The sequence below is a fragment of the Mauremys mutica genome, chromosome 6 (assembly GCF_020497125.1).
Source record: "Mauremys mutica isolate MM-2020 ecotype Southern chromosome 6, ASM2049712v1, whole genome shotgun sequence".
NCBI lineage: Eukaryota > Metazoa > Chordata > Testudines > Geoemydidae > Mauremys > Mauremys mutica.
Window position 1 is genome coordinate 96,916,984 of NC_059077.1, and position 22,089 is coordinate 96,939,072.

General features: G+C 39.6%; 1 protein-coding gene across 7 annotated transcripts in view; it reads left to right on the forward strand.

The window, feature by feature from the left end:
• The window catches only part of TLE4 (TLE family member 4, transcriptional corepressor), a 114,774-nt gene that overhangs the window by 52,314 nt on the left and 40,371 nt on the right, over window positions 1-22,089 (forward strand). For 5 of the 7 annotated variants that reach the window (XM_045021299.1, XM_045021301.1, XM_045021304.1 and 2 more), the window contains 2 exons: window positions 9,241-9,445; window positions 9,814-9,830. In XM_045021299.1, the coding sequence (XP_044877234.1) occupies window positions 9,241-9,445; window positions 9,814-9,830 (222 nt within the window). The remainder of the gene's footprint in view (window positions 1-9,240; window positions 9,446-9,813; window positions 9,831-22,089) is intronic. The other 2 variants (XM_045021300.1, XM_045021303.1) reach the window with 1 other exon arrangement.

The window sequence follows — 22,089 nt, forward strand, 5'->3', positions numbered from 1 at the left end:
AGATTTCCTAATGATCACATCCTTGAAAATACTCAACTGGAAAAATAAGGATGCAAAAGTACCAGGGGGAAATGCAGTTGTCTTTACATGAGCCTGCCTGGGGAATATGTGAAGTCATTATCAAGAGAGTCATGGTTTCTTTAAAACTAGTGTTCTAAAGTAGTCTCTAAATACACTACACCCATGATAGACTCTTTTTTAGTCCTATTTTGTAGGCTGAAGCACTCAAGGATTAACAGGGCCCTGATCCAACAGAGCACTTAACACGTTTATCTTTAAGCGCGAATAGGTCTGTTGACTTTGATGGACTAGTCGTGTGTAAAGTTAAGCATGGGCTACCATGCTGTTGTGGCCTGGGGATCTAAATTATTGGAGAAAGAATAATATAGAAAAGGAAAATATTTAGGGACATTAGTGTGTGGCAGAAGGAATAAAACAGACGTCGTTTGAAGTTCAAATTGTTTGAAATTATTTTGTTAGTGGATGATGCATTAGTTAAGACCATTCCTTGCATACTGTTTACAATTTTGGAGGGTTTTATGTACTATGTATCTGTGCAGCGCACATCACTATCATGTTTAAACACCTCAGTAATGTGAATGAATTTATCCTAAAAAACGCATTGTGGAGTAAGGAAGTACTTTCTCCATTTTAAAGATGTGGAAACTGAGGCTCAGACATGGGTTTGATACAGGAGTGAGTGGGTGAGATTCTGTGGCCTGCATTGTGCAGGAGGTCAGACTAGATGATCATAATGGTCCCTTCTGACCTTTAAAGTCTATGATTCTATGAGGCACAGCGATTTAAGTGGGTCACCCAGGATCTCTCAGTCTGACAGAGCGGTAAATTTAACCTATCTTTTCTTAGTCCAAGTTGCTAAAGCACTTGACAGGACCTTTCTTTACCCAAGCTGCTGTAAGCAGAAGCTGCCCTAGGGGGCAACAAAAGTTATTCTGGATTTCGGTTATTTGAATAATGGAGACGAGAGTAGAGAGACTGGAGCGCTGAAATTTTAGAAATAAAAGGGCATAGGTCCTAATTTAGAGCCCTGTTTGAAGAGCTGGGAGTGCATCCACTTATGTCAGTACTGAATTGTGGTCTGGGGTCCAATCCTTCTCTCCCTGAGATCAATGGGAATTTTTTAATTGGCCTAAATATGAGCAGAAGTGTAACATAAGTGGAGATCTCCTGAGGAACAGAATGTATTGAAAAGAATGGATTGATGCCAAGAAGTTGCCTACTAACAAATTTCTATCCCAAGTAAAAGGTGTGCTGAAGTTGAAGGTGTGTGTCTGTAAAAATAGGCATATAATATAAACATTTAAATACTTTAAAATGTTGCATAGTATAAGAATTAGTCACTGTGGATATTAAAAATAGCCATCAAGCAATTTGACGCCTAGCAGTTAAAAACCAGGAGGATGAAGAATCACTTTAGATGTAAAAGCAAGATAAACAAATAGGTTTGTATTTGTTTATGTCGGGCCTTGTGTTCTTATGTAATTCAGGCTAACTCAGTGTGGCTCTTTGCCCTCCTCTAGTGGCTAGACCTCATAGAGGTTTGAGTATATTGCTGACTCCATGCTAATGGCTCAAGCAATACAAGCTCACTTTTTAGATCTAAAGGCCCCAAGTTCAAACCTGTAGGTGATGAGGGGCATTGCTAAATTCTTCTAGCCCCTAAAGGTTCTGTAGTATGACTCATGAATCTCATGTGGCATTCCTTCAAATTTCCATAGATCAGTGGTTCCATACTTTTTTCATACCATGAACCCATTTTACAACAGAAGTTTTAGGACCGCCTATTTTGTAGTTTATGGACCCCCTCGCATCCACCCATAAAGAAAGGGGTGTGGTGCAAACATCCCTCTCCCTCTCCCCACCAGACCTTTCTGCAGCCTCTAAGTTATAAGTGCATGACACAGACGCTCCACAGTCTCTTAGGCATTGTACAAGGAGACACACACACAAGAGGTATGGAGATTAAATCCATTTCCCTCAATGTGTGGATCAAGCATCTAGCTGAAATAGATGTTGTTACTTCTGTGCACCCTATGTGTGGGCAGCTGTTGCCATTGAATATGTGTAATTGTAATCCCATTGTTTCCATTACTAGCCCTTGCCAGACCACCCTCATCCTTCTGCTCTCCATTCTGATCTGTGCATAGGTGGTGGTGTAGGTCCCAGTGCCCCTGCCAGCACCCTGCAAGTGAAACGTTGGAGGTTCTGCTGTAATTGGAGACTTCTGCCTTTTCTGTTGCGACAGGTGAATTTCATCCATGAAGAATAAAAGTTCCCTTTTATTAGTTAACAGTTGACAGTGGTGACATTTTAAAAAAAAAAGGCTTAAGTGGAATAATTTTATGCAAGAATTTCTGCCCTTTATCCAGAAGGTGATTCCAAATAATGTTCTCTTCTCTTCCCTACCATTCAGGCCCTAGTTTACACTAGAAAATTAGGTCGGCATCCCAGGTGCTGGCTTGCAACTTTCCTTGGGGGTGCTCAACCCCTGCTCAGCCCCAAATCCCCTTCCCCACCCTGCCCCACTCCACCCTTTCCCCCAATGCCCCACCTTCCTTTTGCCGCTCAGTTCCGCCCCTCCCCCAAGCGTGTCCCTTCCCCTGCTCCTCCCCCTTCCTCCCAGCACCTCTGGCACACTGCAGAACAGCTGATCCACAGTGGGCAGGAGACATTGGGAGGGTGAGGAAGGAGTTGGTTGGCAGGGCTGGTGGTGGTGGGAGGGAAGGGAACTTGGCTGCCAGCAGTTGCTAAGCACCCGCTAACTTTTTTTCATGGGTGATCCAGGGCTGGAGTTGGCGCCTATGGTCACCATATTGACGTTGCACAGAGGTGGGAAAAATCCACATTTTTTAGTGGTGTAGTTAAACTCATCTACATCCCCATATAGTCAGCACCAGGCTGACGGGAGAATTCTTCCATCAACCTAGCTACGGCCTCTCGGGGTGGTGGGATTACCTATGCCAACGGGAGAATGCCTCCCATCAGCGTAGGTAGTATCTACACTGAAGCGCTCCAGCAGCATGGTTGCAGTGGCACAACTGTGCCGCTGCTGCATTTAAAGTATGGACAAGCCCTTAGTTATAATTCAAAAATGTATGGGTGAGAACTCCTGTCATTAAAATAAGATCCTGAATTCCAAATGCTCTGCAAAAACGTGCACACTGATTTTTGCAAGTGACTAAACATGTGTTCTTTTATAAAGAGTTTGCTACATTTCTTTGGCTGAATCTTCCTTTTTCTTGTTTGTTTTTGTTTCCTTTTATAGCCCTAGGCTATGTTGTTGATTAAGAAATCTCTGTACAGAATGGATAAATGGTGATACATAGTATCTGTACTCAAGATGAAGAATGGAAATGTACTCATATTTTGTCTTTCATTCCACTTGGTGTTTCTGGGTTTATTGTCTTTCTAGGCCATTCAAAGAATCCTGGAGGCACTTGGGTAATATGTGCTTCCAACAGTTTCTTCAGTATTGTGTATATAGTTATTTTAAATAGTCTACTTCATATTATGACAGTGATAATCTCCTTCTCCCTCCACTCCCTCACCCCCAGTCATCCAAGCCTGGTTCCCTTTCCTTCCTTTACATTGTCCAGTGTTTCTAGGATTTAAATCCATGGCTGTGAATAAACAAGAAATTTGCCATTATTTTTTTTTCTGTGGTCTTTTTTTCCCCTGTCTCCTTTTTGCCTCTTTTTTTACTTTCTCTTCCCAGTCTTTCCCTACTACAGGCATTCATTGAAAGCACTCTTGTTCCTCTTCGTGGTCAGAAATGAAATCCATCAGCTTTTTCCAGTAAATTAGCTCTGCGTGTGAGAAGCAACTGTTCTGAGAGCTCACCTGTGTCTGATACCCTTCCTTCCACTCCCCATACCAAGCATTCCAATTTGCAAAGTGATGGCTCTCTGTGTAGTGAGACTTCGAAGAAATCAGGCCATCTTCTGTGTTACGTGAATTCTGCTACCTCAGTTACAGCAAACCAGTCTTATATATTGCATACATTTGGCAATATTTTTCATCTTTATGGAGGGGCTCTTGCATGGATCTCTTTTGCAGCTGATTTTACCATGTCTTTTCTTACTGTTAGATTATTCATTAGGTTATCAGAAAAATCTGTGTGTGTGTGTGTCTGGGGGGGGCGGGGGGGTTGTGTGGGATTACCTCAGAAGGGAGACCTATGTGACTGTTGGAGGAAGTATACAACTAGTGATAATTGTGGCAGGTGATATTAAGAGGTCTGTGCATGTCATGTTAGACGCAGGATTTCCAAGACACTGGTTTTTTTTCTTAACACACCCAGAGTCGTGGGTGCCAAAGTACTCTAATCTCCTCTTATTTAATTGCTTTACTTGCTGATCTTTGAACCAGATGTTGATATTAACTACTTCCCCCTCCATAGTTTTTGTCCTTCCTTTCCCTTTCACCTGCTTCAGTTTCTTGTAGCTGTTTTATATGTGATGCGGTCTTAATTATGATTTGACCTGAGCGATCATGTAATCTATGAAATCTAATAAGAATATTTTTTCTGGATACTTCCTTGATGATCCCCCCTCCCCTACTCTGTTGAAAGGTGTGTGTGTGTGTGTGTGTGTGTGTGTGTACGCATGTGTGCGTGCACACGCAGAATATATAGATATAAAGTAGGTCTTTGAGAGATTCATTTGTTCACATCAAAAATGTCTCCGGGTTAGAGGAGGATGTTTGGGTTGTTTGGTTAATAGCAGTGAGTTTTCAGGGTCTATAAAGGGAAAAGCGGTAGATTACTCTGACACAGAGCTGCTTGGAAAGTATCCAGTAGAAACTTGAATCCTTTCCAGGAAAGTAGGCTTTGATTGTGCTGACTATAACAAGAGAACATTAGAAGCTAATTTGTTAGTGGGTTTATTATTGCATTTTACTATAAACTTGATTTTTTTTTTTTAAGATTATGGGGGAAGGGAGTTAAGCTTAGCATCAATATTTAGAATCTCCTTGGTAGAAATCAGTGATATTCAGTCTCCAGATAGAGACTTTTTGTAAACTTTAAACTATCCATTTAGAAGAGACAAGAGTAGTTTCACAATTGTAAACAAGGATGTCACTGTAGAGTATCTCTAAGAAAAATCTTAGAGAGAATCTCTTAACATCTGTTTGTTATTAATCAGTATTTTATCTTTTATTTGATATGTGTTTTCAAACGTTTGATCTCCGTTTCAAATACCTAGATTGTTTCAACAAGCATTTTGCTTAATGTATTTTTAAAAATATTATTTGCATTTTTGGGTTACCTCTCACTTACTTGATTCCTCTCCACCTTTGTAATGTTCTGTCTTGAACAGCACTTGATGAAATAACAAATACATGCAGCAGTATTCTATACTGTACTTCTCAGCCAGTTTTAGATTTAAAAAAAGCTTCTTCAGTCGAGTTAATTGTTATGATTAAGCACCCAAAATTATTCTGAGCAGTTTACAGTACAAATAGAAAGACACATGTCCTGCCTTAAAGTTTACACTCTTATGCCCTAATCCTGCAGACACTTAAGCACATGCTTAACTTTATGTATATGGATAATCCCATTGTAGTCCACAGGACTGGGTGTGTGTAAAGCAAACCACATGTGTGAGTGTTTCAAAGTTATATAATTAGGGGGTCACAAATAAAAAGGAAGGGGGTAAAGGGAGCAAAATAATTACAACAATAAAATCACCTGGATAATCAGTTTAGGCATGTACACAGCTAGCTCTTTCCGTTAAAAGTTGTTCCTCATTAACGTCCTGTCATTTTAAATTTTACTTCAGATGAAGAGTATGCTATTTAATGTTGGGTTGCATGTTGGTGTACAGTTCTCTCACAGGAAGGGGAGAGAGCCTTACAATTTTGGAACATAGATGAATCACGATTTCAGAGTTAGTGGTTTTCAGTTAAGACAAATTCCAACTTCACAAAACTGTTAGCATGGAGCCAGATTTTCTGATCTTCTGTGGTCAGTTGTGTGACAAAGTAAATTTAAACCTGCTGGAGCTTTCTCCTGGAGAATTCTCTCTGCATAGAAGAATGTCCAACAGCCCTATGCCAGCTGCCCTGCCCAGCCCAACCCCACCCCAGGGTGAGCGCTGGGTGGGAAGGGCATCCATTACATCTGATTCCCTGCTGACTTACAGTGCTTGCACCAGGGATTGAGGCTAGAGTAGGCCCTATGCTGCTCTAGCTTCCACTGGGGTCAAGAGGCTTGAGCCCAGTGAGCCCAGTTGGACACAGTGGAGAATTGGTGCCAGTATGTGTATTATTGTCTGAGTATAGTTATACATTCCAAAGATCACAAAATGGCAATTAAAGATACACAGGAAACTTCTAACACTTACCCCTTGTGCATATACTTTACCAAACAGCCTTTAATTTTATGATCATACTACTTTTTCTTCAGGAGCCCTGCCACCTTTAGTTCCCAGTACTCAGAGCCCTTCCTCCTTCTGTGCGCATGAGGACAAATCATAACCTCTTAAACCTGCAGCTCCACTGCAATATAAGCAGATGTGCACATCCAGTGGGATCCTGAGACGTTATTCCATGGAAATTTCCACTCAGTTTATAAAGGACACATATTCAGTATCCGTGGGAGTTCTATAGTTTTAATCATTTAATACAATCCAGTGTATGTCCTCAGGCTGTTCTCTTTTTTTAAACCATTGCAACTTGGCCAAATCAAATCTAACTTCCCCTTGGCCAGTCAAGGCACCTTTGGGACTAAGGGGCTATGACCCTGGCGAATTTCAGGTTTCTAGCCCCTTCTGCAGAGGTACATGAGCTGTTCAAAGAAAGATTGCAAATGGGTTATTTTTTTTCCCCCAGCAGAAAAGCTGCCATTTTGTCCTCCCGCTCCTTTCATGCTTGAAAACAGATCAACTGTTTTTAATTAAACTGGCAGAGAAAACAAATCACTTCTTGACCAAGAGCAAGTGAGCCAAATTTCATCTGAGAAGGTACAGCTTTGAGAAAGTTAGAAGCCACTGAGGATGAGCCTTTGTAAAGGAAACATGTAGACAACTTCTTCCAGAGGTGTCATTATGCATATTGCTTATAACATCTAATTTATTTATAGAAAATGCTAATGCTGTTTGCTGCATCAGTGATACAGAGCATGGTACCACTATAATACTGATGAAAGCAGATGCTTACTTCAGAAATGTCAGTGGAAAAATGGATGGAATTGGGGTGTGTGTGGGAGGGAATGATAGTCCCCAGGCTGTCTACAAATCAAGGTACAGCCACCAGACACACAATACATTGTAGATTTTTGCAGTACTGTACTTCATGAGTCCTTTTTTCTTGTGTAATTTGATCCTCTAGGAAATAGTTAATGTTGACATTATTTTCTGTCCGTGTTAACACCCCATTGAGGACAGAGGTTTCTGACTCCTCTGAATTATCATTTGAGGCTCTCTGCAGACCCAGGCAGACAGCGCTGCATCAGTTTATGCGCAGTTCTCAGTTTCACGGCTTTCTTCCCGACGCTTTTATTTTAAAAAAAAAAAATACTTCGATGCTGGAGTACTGCGTCATTCTCCTAAATAAATAATACCATCTTGCTGACTAGCTACAAAGCAGCCACATTCAACCCCTGCAGCTAAACAATGCATCGTTGTCATTTTAAATTCTGAGCAATAAAGCATCGTTCCATAAGAGCATTAAACACACACATTTGATGCTTTCCACAAGGAGTGGAACCTTACTAGAATGATATTGGCTGATGAGCAGGTTTAGGGCTGGCTACTCCTTCCCTCTTCCCAGGAGAATTCTGCTTCTTTTGTTTTATTTATAAAGGTTGGGTAGGGTAGGATTGGCTCTACCCATTTTGATTGCAAAACCAGTGTTACATTTCAAAAACTATGAAAGGTGTCTGTGTTTTTAAAAGTAGCATCTTTAGAAAATGCAAACACCTACCAGTAATGTCTCAGACAAACTATTCATCATTTTTTATATTGGTTATACTATTTTAAACCAAACTCATTCTTGATTCAGGTTTAAAGCCAGGGAGGGAGGGAGAACTAATGGACAGTCCATAAGCACCTTGATCCATTAAAATCAGAAGACAGAGTGGTGGGTTGGGGGGTAAATTTTCTATTAAATCAAAGATTTAAAAAAAAAAAGCAGGACCAGATATCTCACAATAAGGAATTTGATTTGATTTACCATTAGTTAGTCGTGAGAAGTGGCAACTGTAAAAGTAAAAGCAAATTTTAAAGCTAATCTAGTAACTGTATGAACAAAAATTTGGTTGACTGACTATTATTGGGTAAGTCTTGAGCTGAGCAGATCCCTGATGGGATATAGTTAACGTAACATGCCCCCCCCTCTTTTTCTTCCCATTCAATAGCTAGAACAAACCATCTACCCCACAATGGTTAGTAAAGCACAGAGCTTGATGCAGCCTTGGCTGAGGTCAAGCACTCCAATTCTAACCTCTCAAGGGTTTTCTCTGTGTTGCCAGTGTACTGGTAAAAATGACTTTAAACTCTTGTCAGCGCAGTTACTGGTGCATGCATCACAGTCCCACTCAAATAAACCTGTCACAACACAGAGTCAGCAGCTAGAGAAGAGTACAAGGGCAGGCCTCTAGCTTTTCATTCGAGCATCACTAAACGTGCACAGAGTGCCCAATTATTTCAGCATTATTGAGCAAGCCTACAGGAGGACCTAAGCCTTGCTACATTAGATTTTCTTTAGTAATTTGCTGAAGTACCGCTGAGGACACTTAAAGGGCTTAAAACGGTGGCTGCAACCAGTTTCCTTTTCTGGATTGTTAATTCAGGTTTTCTCTTTCAAATTAACTCTCACTGCATGCTGTGTAGTAGCGCTGGGAGAACTGTTTAACACTAATTTTCTCAATTTTCAGCTTTTTCCCCCTGCTATAACTGCTTGTATAGTTATTCACATATGTTTTGATTAGACATGTACGTGGTGTGTCTCTTCCTGTAAGAAGAAAATCCATGACTTCTGTCAGAGGAAATCGAGTTTAACTAAAACTGGCAAATCTGTTTACTTGATTCTCAATATTTTTTTTTCTTGGTTAATTCAACCTCCAATCTAAATGAGATTTAAAGTCAGTATTGTGCCCAAATATGTAGTCAGCTTTGAAAACACACAATGTGTGTGTTTATCGACATATATCTATACGTATCAATAGTTTAAACCCACTTTCTCAGAACAAGTTCAATATCTGTGTTTAATTTCTCACAGCAGCAACAACTCCAGGCCCAGCATTTATCACATGGACATGGTCTCCCAGTGCCTCTCACTCCGCACCCTTCAGGCTTGCAGCCTCCAGCCATCCCACCAATTGGCAGCAGTGCTGGGCTCCTAGCCCTATCCAGCGCACTGGGCGGACAGTCCCACCTGCCAATAAAAGATGAAAAGAAGCATCATGAAAATGATCATCAAAGAGGTAGGAGCTGCTAGATGAGCACAAGGCTTAGCTTGTCGGTGTTTTTTGCTTGTCTCTTCTCTAAGAAAACAGTTTTCACAAGAACTCCCATATAATTGCTCCAGTATTTATTACCTAATTGTAGACAATAAGAAAATGTGTTCAAATGGTGGAAATCAGGGTTTATAAATCTGGTTGTACAATATTAATAATTAACTGTACAGAGAAGTTAACATCTGTGCAATTTATTATTTAAGACATCATGATTTTTTTCTTCCAAGTATGATAAATGTGTAATTTTATGTAAACTAACTAGTACTTTTCTCTTTGTATTTTCCCCCTGCCACCGCCTCCTCTTCCTGCTTGTGTTGCTGCTGTTCTGTATGCAGACAGAGACTCCATAAAGGTAGGACTCTTTCATAGGGGGAAGGAGCAACTTAAAAACTGTACGGTACATTTTATTGCAGTTTGAACTAGAAATGTACAAAATGTCATGAATTGAAACTGGATTATGATGTTTGTACTGATGAGCAGAATCTCACGTAGATACAGTATTTCATTAAGAAAGCATCTACAGTATTTCATTAAGAAAGTGTCTAATAATATACACGTCTAGGATTGCAGGATGATTTATTCGCCAATGAGTTTAATTATCCCATCTTTTCTCATTGGCTGAGTCTTCAAAGTCTCATTGGCTGAGTCTTTTCTCATTGGCTGAGTCTTGCATCCTGTTCCTACATTTGGAAGAGCAGAGCAGTTCTTATGTCCCACTTGAGAGCAAAGGGGGCGGAGGGGAAATGGGTTAGCAGGTGGTATTAACTATTTGGAGACTGCAGACCTATACTCTGAATATATTAAAAATATAAACTTGTCTGCAAATGTGCAAAGAAAAATAAACTGTACAAGCTGTGGAAATAAAATTTTCTTTACCTCTTAACCACTCGGGTTATCCCTGTTAGAAATGGCTTATTCTTTAGCCTTATCTGAAGTGGTATAGGCAACTTATTTTTTTCAAGCCCATAAAAGATGACCATCACATTAATCCCTTCACACTCCTCCCCTTTTCTCCACATCCCCTAAATAATTTCCTGACCCTGAATTAATCTCTATAGGTAGATAGCATGAGTGTTTGCATGGCCATATAAATTCCAATATTTACAAAGGGACACATGACATGTACAGAGTGACTTGCATAGTTATGAATGTACTAGTCTATATTTTGTTTGTATAAGCACATATACCAGGATGCTCATCCATACCTGGAGTACAATCAAATTGTGTGTGTGAATTTCCTGAATTTCCAAATCCAGGTTTTAAAAAATGTACCTGTCTTCTACTAGGCATAAGAATAAGCCTAAACAGGCACTATCAAGTATGAAATGGGGGTGGGGGAATGTATTTCTGGCCATGGCTCCCAAAGGAATAAAACGTTTGTGTACATTTAACAGTTATAACAAATTTTCAGTCAACTTTCTAATTTTTATTTAAAAATGTAATTTACTACTAGGGCTGGTCAAATAGCAGAAAAATATTAATTGAATAAATCTGACATAGGTGTGTGGTAATATTGCCAAGCCTAATAGCCAGATGACCATATTTACTGCCCAGGTGGTTACAAAATATTGGTTGTAAGGTCAATCACATTGTCCAGGGGGATGACACAGCTGATAACTCACTGTCATCACCCTTTATTCCACTTGACAAAAAGCTTCTGGGGAAGGGTAAGGTGTCAGGATTCTTACCTGAGTTCTCTGCTCTGGAGTTTTGTCTGTCATATTATCTTCTGGCTAGTAGGTGTCTGATTAAATTTTAATCCTTCCTCCCCAAGCTCTTCCCTGGCTACTCTCGGTTCCCCCTTCTCACCTCCAAGTCCCTTGGATGCAATGATGAAAGGGGGTGTTTCTTTGGTCTTTGTTGCTGCAGGTCGGGTGTGTCTTCTACTCTACTCTTTCCCCAGCCTGACTTAACTGCCACTGACAACTTAGATCAATTTCATTGTGCTGTGACTTGGCGGATTGTCAGTTTTATTGTTGGCCACAAGGGTGTCTGAATATCAGCCATGAACTGTCGGTTTTCACTGTGAGCAGCAGAGGCGCTGCAGCTGTCTGTCTGCAGACTTGCAAAGACAGCACTGCATTAGTTTTTCTGTCTATTTAAGTTCTCTTCCACAAGGGTTAGAAGCAGAAGTTTTGTTATTAAACAAAAGCTTAGGTGGTACAGGAGTTAATGACACTGCATCTCCTACTCACTCTGGACAAATAGTTCAGTGACTTTTTTTTTTAAACTCTGATTAAAAATATATAAGTAAATCTGTACACATTAGACTAAAATTATCCAGGTATTTTCCTCTATCTGTATCATCTAATTAATCTGAAGCCACAATAAAACTTCACTGTTTTCTCATTATGAGTTGTGTATGCACATTTGCAAAATGCACATACATACACAAAACTGAATGGAGTTCTAGTAACATATATAATACACTAATAACTATATTAAAATAGTATAGTGCTAATAGTACAGAATAAATCTTGCTTCCCTATTCTCCCTCCTCATCCATCCAAAAAAAAAGAGGTGGGGGCTATACACTATATTTTGTATTCATGCTGGAAAGGTAAATTGTTTTGCAATTATGTGGAGTGATTCAATGAATGATCATACATACGGCTAGAGAGACTGAGAGAAAGGTGTGACTATTTTGTACTGATTTATTATGGAATGATAGCTATAAATAGATGTTTGTCTTGTATAGTGTTCAAATTATGAGTTGGACTGTGTCAGCTTTTAGGGCTTGCTGCCAGCTTTGCAAGGTGAAATAGTTTGCTAATTTCCTTAAATGTTTTCAGTGATGCCCAGAGTAGCAGTTAGTCGCTTGTTCTATTGATCTGTCCTCCCTTAAGTGGCTCCTGGTTAAGAGAGGCTTTTATGATTGTCTGCTGTGTGACTTGAGATGGTTTTTATCAGCCAGAACGTGCCAGTTGCCAGCAGCTGGAGACTGTGTGCTTGTATGAAATAATTTATTCATGCAGGATAATGCTCCTTAACATTTAACAGGTAATGAACGTGACATAAATTTCCTTCTTGCTTTTAATTTTTCCCTTTCCTCTTCTAATGTGCAAACAGGCAGCTCTGGTACTCTAAATAATAAGTAATTTTTGGCCATCTGTCAAAAGGAAATTTCAATACAAATTTAAATTAATGGTGCCTGAAATTTTTTATAGCTCCTCTAAAAGCCTCTAATGTGCAGAAAATCCTGAATCTGCTGGTAGTAATTAGTGTAGCATGTAATGAGGATATGGGCAACATTATACAGCCCCAGTGTAACGTTTTGATATGGTAGCAAAATTTTGATTTATACAAGGTTGTGTGGCTGGGTTTAATTGTGAGAGAAACTTTAAAGTGTTTTCTTGACGATATAGATTATTAAGCAGGGCAGATCTTAGAATAGCTCATAAAATATAAATTTATGCTTTACTGTAAGGTTCAGGTAATTAGGGTACTTTTACCTATTGGTATAAAAAAGGAAGAAAGGAATTCAGTCGTATGCTTCTCTCCCCCTTTATATTAAAAAAAAAAAAATTCTGTTGCCACTGATTCCAGGGCTCTTGACCTGTCAGCTAGTTGTCTTCATTGAACTTGCCCTCCATAATTACACTGGCCTTTATCATACATTTAATTCTGACTGGGGACGAAGGTAACAGTTGATTCACTAACACTGGAGAATTTATATTTGACTCCATACAGAGGGATCCACTGTATGAAATTACTCCTTACAGGCAAGAAGGAGGGTGTGGGTCATGGGAGGGGAAGAGAAGGGATAGGTAATACTTCTTACACACAAGATTTTACAGACTCTTCGGGGAATGTGGTTTTAAAAAAAACCCTCATTCATGTCCTTGCTGAACATTAAAGCCAAAATCAATGGTTGGAACTGTGAAGTAAGGCAGGCGGACATCAAAAGCCAGTTCTTGAGGCAGTGGTGCAAACAAGAAAGGCACAATCATATTGCAGTTTATATCACCCTTCTAAATGGAACATTTTCTGCCTGATAAACCAAACCAGACTTGGATCCTTCCAGACTCATCTCTGGGGTAAGCAGATGACTATTGAAACTAATTAGGAACCTTCTAGAAAACCATCAGATTGTCCAGCATCAGCACAATAGGGTCCAGGGAGGAAGAAAGCTTTCGGAGCGTTCTGATTTTTTTTTGTTGAATTTAGTCTTCAGAATCCTTTACAAAGTTAAAGTATGGAAAAACTCAGTAAAATGGGTCATGAGAACTCTGTGTACAGATACAAAGACAGCAGGATAAACAAAAGGGAGAGGTGAATCACAGGGGCAAGTCTAGAAGTGCTGATGTCTCAAGGACTGTGATAGAGCATAGACCTTTTTAAATTTAAATTTACCTTTTACAAAATATTCACTGACTCCTTCTCGCAAGCATTAAAACTCAATGGGGGTTATTTTTAAAAGCTATTCCTAAGCACTTTGCAATGGGAAAAACTTGATTCTTGATGGCAAATTGTTCCAGGATTTTTCCATGCCTATAGAAATTGTTCAAATAGGATACCTGGCTCTTCTCCTAATGTCCCCCCACAATCCAGCCAGATTTCCCCTAACAAGAGGTAGCAGGTTCTCTTCTGTTCCCTAACAAAATTGCCTGTAGCAAAATTATCCTGTAAGGAAACTGAGGAAGTATGTGTGGAGAAAAGTACCATCTGGGAGCAAGCGATGTAAGTTTAATGGTCTCTCCCTCCTGTGTAGCTTTCTCTATGCTATGACACCTACAAGAAATGGGCCAACTGTGGGTCGGCTGTGTTGTGGGACAGTCAGAGATAGCTGATGGTATTCGTTGTCTTTGTACATTTTTATAAAAGCATTTTGAACCATCATTTTGGGCATATAGCTAAACTATGTAACTGTGTGGTTCTGCTACTATTAGCCTCCTACTCCCTATTGCTTATTACACTCGCTTGTTTCATCTTGTTTCAAATTGGATTGTAAGTTTTTTGGAACAGAGCCCATGTCTGTATTTATACAGTGTCTAGTACAGCGGGGTCCCAATTCTGCCTGGGGCTTGTGGACACTACTGCAATTAGAAATAAGCAATAATAATAAATAATTAAAAGTTGCAATCATATTGTTGGAATAAAAGTCTGAGTTCATAGAATATCAGGGTTGGAAGGGACCTCAGGAGGTCATCTAGTCCAACCCCCTGCTCAAAGAAGGACCAATCCCCAACTAAATCATCCCAGCCAGGGCTTTGTCAAGCCTGACCTTAAAAACCTCTAAGGAAGGAGATTCCACCACCTCCCTAGGTAACCCATTCCAGTGCTTCACCACCCTCCGAGTGAAAAAGTTTTTCCTAATATCCAACCTAAACCTCCCCCACTGCAACTTGAGACTGTTACTTCTTGTTCTGTCATCTGGTACCACTGAGAACAGTCTAGATCCATCCTCTTTGGAACCCCCTTTCAAGTAGTTGAAAGCAGCTATCAAATCCCCCCTCATTCTTCTCTTTTGGAGACTACATAATCCCAGTTCCCTCAGCCTCCCCTCATAAGTCATGTACTCCAGCCCCTTAATCATTTTTTGTTGCCCTCCGCTGGACTCTTTCTTGTAGAGTGGGGCCCAAAACTAGACACAGTACTCCAGATGAATAGAGGGGAATAATCACGTCACTCGATCTGCTGGCAGTGCCCCATCTTATACAGCCCAAAATGCCATTGGCCTTCTTGGCAAAGCACACGGTCGACTCATATCAGCTTCTCGTCCACTGAAACCCCTAGATCCTTTTCTGCAGAACTGCTGCCTAGCCACTCGGTCCCTAGTCTGTAACAGTGCATGGGATTCTTCCGTCCTAAGTGCATGACTCTGCACTTGTCCTTGTTGAACCTCATCAGGTTTCTTTTGGCCCAGTCCTCCAATTTGTCTAGGTCCCTCTGTATCCTGTCTCTACCCTCCAGCATATCTACCACTTTATATATAAGCATTTATTGAGTATAAATAATTTTAAAGATACCCCAAAATATGTCTCTAAAAAGTACAGAATTTATTTTATTTTCTTTTTATCACACGAACTCCACTCATTTGAAAAGTACTGCAGATGTGGGTTAAATTAAAAATATCACCATTTGAGCTGATGTAGAAGTGTGTTTCACTTTTCTCCCTATCACTGTTTCTTTTTGTGTTGTACATAAAACGTGCATTTTTATCAAAAAATGCAATGATCGGCATATGTTTTGTTTTTTACATTAGTGATATGCTCATTTTATGTTGAGCATATTTGAGCTACACTTCGCTCCACAAAGGACTTGTTGAATTTTCACTAGGCACACTGATATTTTTGAGTAGACATATCAAAGTGTAATTAGTAACTTTTTTGTTATGTTGGCTTGTGATACAGTAATTTGTTCAGTATTAATTGATATCTGCCTCTGGGCATGTAGACAGTGCAGAATGTAACAGGTGCCCTAATTCTCGAAAATGTGTTGTAATTGTTTGTTTGTGGAACAGATGAATAAATATCTTTGGGGCATAGCTGGTCCTCAGGTGGTGAACATGAACGGATTAATGATGTGATTGGGTGAGACATGCTTGTGTTTTGCAGTCTCGTCCAGTAACTGTCTGCTGAAGCAGAACAAATATTAATTAGCAGGGCCCTGTTTGTTTTCTTGGTCTCTCTTACATAGCTGATTTTTGGCATTTCTTTTAAAACAAATAAAACTTCCATTGTTTGATTAGTAACACGTCACTACATTTGTAATTTTTAAACAAATTATTTAAAACAGCAAACGTTATCTCCAGGTCAATAGCTCCCTTACAGATTTTTTTTTTAAAAACTCACTTTTGCATTTTTCTTTCATTTGGTGTCGTATCACTTGACTTTTTAAATGAAGCCATTGGAGAATATTTGTTCAGCGTGGAGCATTAATTTAATAGTAACAGCATGTAATCTAGTTTCAAAAAAGTTAGCTTCTCAGGCTATTTTTGATGATTTCGTCTCCTGTATATCGTACATTGAACTCCTTTTCCCTACACTGTATACAAACTATACACCACCCTTTTACCCCATCATATTCTATCAGAAGAATTGTCTGCAGTGACAATTTCTGGTGGCTGCAGTATGCCACTGTGCATATATTGGGTGAACTCATACAATGCGTATCACTATCAAACTTTATTTTGCCACTCAGTGATTTAGAGTAACTCAAATATTCTCTCTCCAGATGCTCATATCACCCAGGAAGCAAACACTTAAGTGGGTTGTAATTTCTAACCTGAGCAGTCATGTCTAATTATTTCCGTGGCAAAAGACTGTGACATTAGTAATATAAAATTATGACTTCACATGATAGAGTAGAAAAAGAAGTTTGCTGGAGTGAAGAGGTGTTGAGGTGGCTGAAGAGGTCTTCTTGAACACAGTATCTTCAATAATGCACTATTTTGGAGAAGAGAGAGTTTTTCTGTACTGTATTCCTTGAAGTTGAAATATAAGTGTACAGTCACAATTAGTGTTTTAGATGTTGTCATTCAAGATTTGCCACAATTTATTCATAGTGAACAAAACCAGAATGAAGAGCATACTTTTTTCTTCATGTTCAAATAGCTTTTAGTCTAAGTGAAGGAGGAAAATAGGTAGTATTGATTAAACTTTATCAAAGCAATATCCAGAAGTGAGTCGATTGCTTTCTGTTTTAGAGGTTTCTCTCATCTTCATGACTTTTTTTTTCTACATTGAGCAGTTAGTGTGTAATTTTAAATTCTCTTAAAATACTCCATGGATCTCAGTTATTTTGAAATGTCCTTTATTTTAAATGCAAAATAATAGATCCATCAGAAACTCTAAACACTTCTTAAAAGGAAAAAATAAAGAAGGAAGGGGAGAGAAATCACCTTCAGCTGCCAAGTGGTAGAAAAAAAAATCAAAACTTCCTAACTTTTCATCTGACCATAAGTCATTGAGCACTAATAGCAGGTTAATATTTGTATTAAATTACACTTACTGCATTGTCTCCCACAGTGAAGCAGAAGTATGTTCCCGGTAGCACTCCTGTCTTCTGTTGTCAGCTTCTTAGACCATTTCTTCCAATGTCTTCCAAAGTCAAAGTGTTTTCGTGAGCTATTATAGAGAATTCATAAGTACATTGTGAATTACAAAGTGTTAATTTTTGGGGGTGATGGGAGAGGCAAAGAAGGGGGGCAGAATAAGTATCCCCGTCAGTAAGCACCAGCCAATGAGAGGAATTTCCAAGGAAGTTATACCACCTGTCCCCATCTTCTCTTCCCAATACTGTTCTAATTAAGCTAAATAATTAAATAAATAAACTTTGTGTGACTTATTTTATATAGCAATTTTAAAAGTTCTGTGTTTTCTTGAGTGACATTTGGCCTTTTGAAGAACAAAATAAAATTGGAAATGCTAATGTTTTTCAGCCAACTAAGGGAAGAAAATAAAAATGTCACCATGGCAACAAAGCTGCTTTCTAGATGGCTTCCTAAGATATGCCTGAACTAGAAGCAGATGTCTGATTTGAGAATCTTGCCTCCTTCAATGTAAACAAATAACTTCTAGGCAGGTGTTGGAAATAATATGGAAATCCTATTAAGGGGCCCTGGGTTTCTGTCAGTCAGGAAGTCCCTGCCACAAAAGAGTTGGTTGTCTGAATAAAAGAGACAGAGTAAATTCTCATTAGGCTTTAGCTTTTCCCAGGAAATGATTGTCTCTGCGTGTTCCTTCTGTGAATCTGAATGTAAGCAATTTCTTCTATTGATCTATTCTGCCAGCATTCTCTTTCCCCCTCTCTTTTTTGGATTAACACTTGATATGTGCTGCTGCTCTAAGAGTTGTGACATTTATGATTTTAACCCCCAACCCGCCCCCCCAACACACCATCTCCCTATTTCTCTCTTCCTTCTCCCCCCACCCCCGAAAATCAGATTGCAGGCCTCTTCAGGGCGAATAAACTCAGACTAAGCCAGGGATTGAAAATAAGGTATGGGCGAGGCGGAGTAGCCAAATCGTAGATGGTTTATTGCTCTAGGATTTCTGTGAATTTATAGATTGTTGTAGTCCCTGACACTGTAACACTGAACATTGCATGAACAAAGGATTTTTTTTTCCTTTTACAAGGACCACAAAGTTTTGAGGTATGTGCTGCTTTTTTGTGATGGAGTTGAAAACCTGTTTTGTTTTGTTTTTTTCCCCATCTAAAATTGCCAAGAAAGTGTGTGGTATCCAGAGTCAGTCTATAGATTTTATTATTTATTTTATTTATAATGCAGTAGGACCATGAAGCCTCAGTCATGGATGGGGCACCATCGTGTTACACACTCTATAAATACAAGAGTTCATTTACTTGCAGCCCATAGGTCAGAATTTTAACATGGGCCTTTCTGAAACTGAAGCTCAGGACGTGCTTTTGAGCCTTTCTAGGCTGAAAACAGAGACAATTTTTTCTCCTCCTCTCCTTTTTTTTTCTTTTCTTTTTTTTTGTGTGCATAGGATGTGCATAGCGATGTTCTTAATAATACTCAGAGGGTTAAATGTAGATAAACACAAAACAAGGCTTCTGAAAAGCCTCGCTATTATCATGCAGCATTTCTCGGACTATAGTCCCCGAGACGCACTTCATAAAGCCAATAAAGCGCACACTGGTGGTCTCCAGTTGCCCTAGCAACAGACCATAGGGCACAGTGTATGTGAAATGCATGAACATCTGTGAATTAATCTTTTTTAGTTTGTTCTTTTCTTGGCACTGATTGGGCCACTCTGGCTTGTGCTTGTGACATTGCGTGAGGAGGGATAAGCTGAAGAGTTCCCCTGGGCCCTGCCCTAAGTGGTTGGCAGAATGGAAAGTGAAGTGAGATTTATCCAGGCAGTGCTTTCAGTAGTTGAGGGATTTAGCCTGACAGCACTCTCGATGGGACGTTATTAGCTTACTTTCTGCTGCGCGGGGAAATGAATAAAAAAAATTTCTAGTAAATCTAGGCATTATTGGGTTTGTTGGTCCGCGTGAAAAAATAATCTGACGAGAAAATTGAAATAATCACTTGTGTTTATATCACAATTTACTGGACCTTACCACTCTTCTGCTTTGTTCTTATTGGATTATAGCAAAAAAATAAATAAATATTGGGCTGGTTTGAAGGAAACCATGGAACAGAAACATAAAACAAAAATCTGTGTTGATAACAGAATGGAGAGGAGGTTTCTCATGACTTCATGTTAAGGATTCAAATCTAGGCGAGTAAGGGATTTTTTGGGGTGGGGTGAGTGGAGGTGTTCAGATATGGTATACAGAAATTACTTAACACGATAGCATCAAGGTAGTTAGCTTCTAGAAGTCTTATGAGTTCCTCTTTCACTTCCTCCTCTCCATCACCCCTTGGGCACATTACACTGCAAATTTTGTGTTCAGCTCCTAGAGTCAATACCAGATGCTCACTTGTAAACTGCTTGGCTTACCCTTGTCATTTTCCACTGTGTCTCTGAGAGGACTGTAGGGGGAACACTGTGTACGTCATATAATCAGCTAATGCTGGATGCAATCAGTATTTTAATGAAGTATTGAAAGTGAAATGCTGCTTTAATCTGCTAATTGCATTAAGAGGACAACAGATTGTTCTGTATCGCTCTTTCCTTTGGAGCTACAAGCTTTCAAAGAGTACTGAGGTGCTTTTAAGTGAGGCATTACAGCCAGTTGGACGCTACATGTTTGCATACGAATATTAACAAGCACAGCTGTACCTTGGGTTTTCTGTCTCTTGAGAGGCAATGAATGCAGCTGTGGAGGTTTCGTTAATACGTACTTATGAGCAAAGGGGGGGGGGAAGCAATTTCAGCAAGGTTTGTTCACTTTACTACATAGCTGCCTGTCGTAGCTGAACTTGAAGGTAAACAGTGCAATGAAGCTAAAGTACACGAAGACCTTTTTATTTCAAAAGATAATATTGCCTTTGCTCTATTTATCTTTTTATATAAATAGTACAGGAAACTACCTTTTGAAATTTCCCTATTTCATAAGCGCTGCTTGTGGGGCTAAGATGGAATCTGTTCACTTATCACAGAAGCACAGGTGTATGAAGGACGGGTTGGGAGGGGTCACTCTTGATCTCAATCTTTTCAGTCAGAAAGGGGTGTCTGTGTAAGAGTGTGGCTTTGTGTTTAGCATAGGCTGCACGTAATGCAAATCTTTGTCATTGCAGCCACATCCTGTTTAGTTCTCTGCTCACTTTATTGCAAAACCAAATGGCCAGACTGTATAGAGGTTGACCACTCTTTTTATACTAATCATTGCAAAATTTCAGCTAACTAAGCAAATTTTAACCTAAACGGCATGTAACTATGCCCTGTGAGGTTCCACTCCCAGCGTTTAGGAAATCATTGTGGATGGATTGCAATAAAAATATCATGCATATTTTTTTTGCCTATGCTTGCAGTAGGTATGTTGAATCCTTATCTGTAGATGCTGTGTTTCTATTAACTGCCCCCATCACTATTTTTCAGGGTTTATTTATTTAAAATATCAAACCAGAATTAATTTTTGCCCCAAGGAAGTGTTTGGTTTGGATGCCTTTTTCCTCTGGTCTGAAAAAAATAATTGTTAAAATAACCTGCAAATGTGTGGGGGGTTTTTTTGTTTTGTATTTATTTATTTATTTTAAAGTGTGAGCTATTTATCAGCTTCTGGGCTTTATGCAGTAAGGTAAGAGAGGCATTCAGCACCTGCATATTTTTAAAATAAGCCTCTTAATGATCAATAAGCCCTTTAGAAGGAAGAAACCTTTTGGGCTGCCTTTCCCATGAAGTAAGGAACCATTCTAAATATCCCAGCAGTATACATAAGCTGCATTGGTACCTGCATGAAAGCAGCCTATACAGGGTCAGGTCAGTGACTTGTGAGAAGCACTCTATGGTATAAGCCTTACCAGTGTTGGAAAGGACAGCTCTCTGCTCCATCAAGGGTTCTGTGATAGCTGTGCTATCCCCAGCAATGGTGTATGCTGAACATAGCACTTGGGTGTTCAGCCCTTTAGTCCATCAGTTGATGGGACCAGCAGTAAGGAGAAAATGTAAGTTTTTTTTTTTTTTTTTTAAAGCATACCCCTCTTCCCTGCTTTATTCAGGGTATTTAGCACCAAACTGCACAATTTACTCAGCTTACAAACATCTTTGCCTTTCCCCTCTCAACAGTGCTTGATTTCACATGCTTTTCAGGCTATGAAATGATAACCTTGTATCTGTAAACTGCCTTTCATCTAAATGGCCCCTAAAACAGTCTACACATATTACTGACAGACTGCAGAAACTAAGGCACTGATCCTGCAGACACTGATGTATGTATTTAACTTTGTGAACATCTGGATTGACTTCGGTAAGGCTCCAAAGGTGGGGTGAGAGTCCACCCAAGCAGCTCACCTTGAAGGATTAGGGCCTAAATATCTAGGAATTGCTGTAGCCACCTCTAGGCTAGAATGCTAACTGCTGAACAGACCAATGTACTTTTAGCCAGTTGGAATTGAAAGGGTTGTTACTTTAAATCTGTAACTGCACCTGTATTTCCCCTGGAGGGTACCCACTTAAAGGTTTCCAGCTCCCAGCCCTCACCAGTTCTGGGCAGAGACCTGCATCTTACACTCTTCTGGGTGGGGTTTTTAAGGT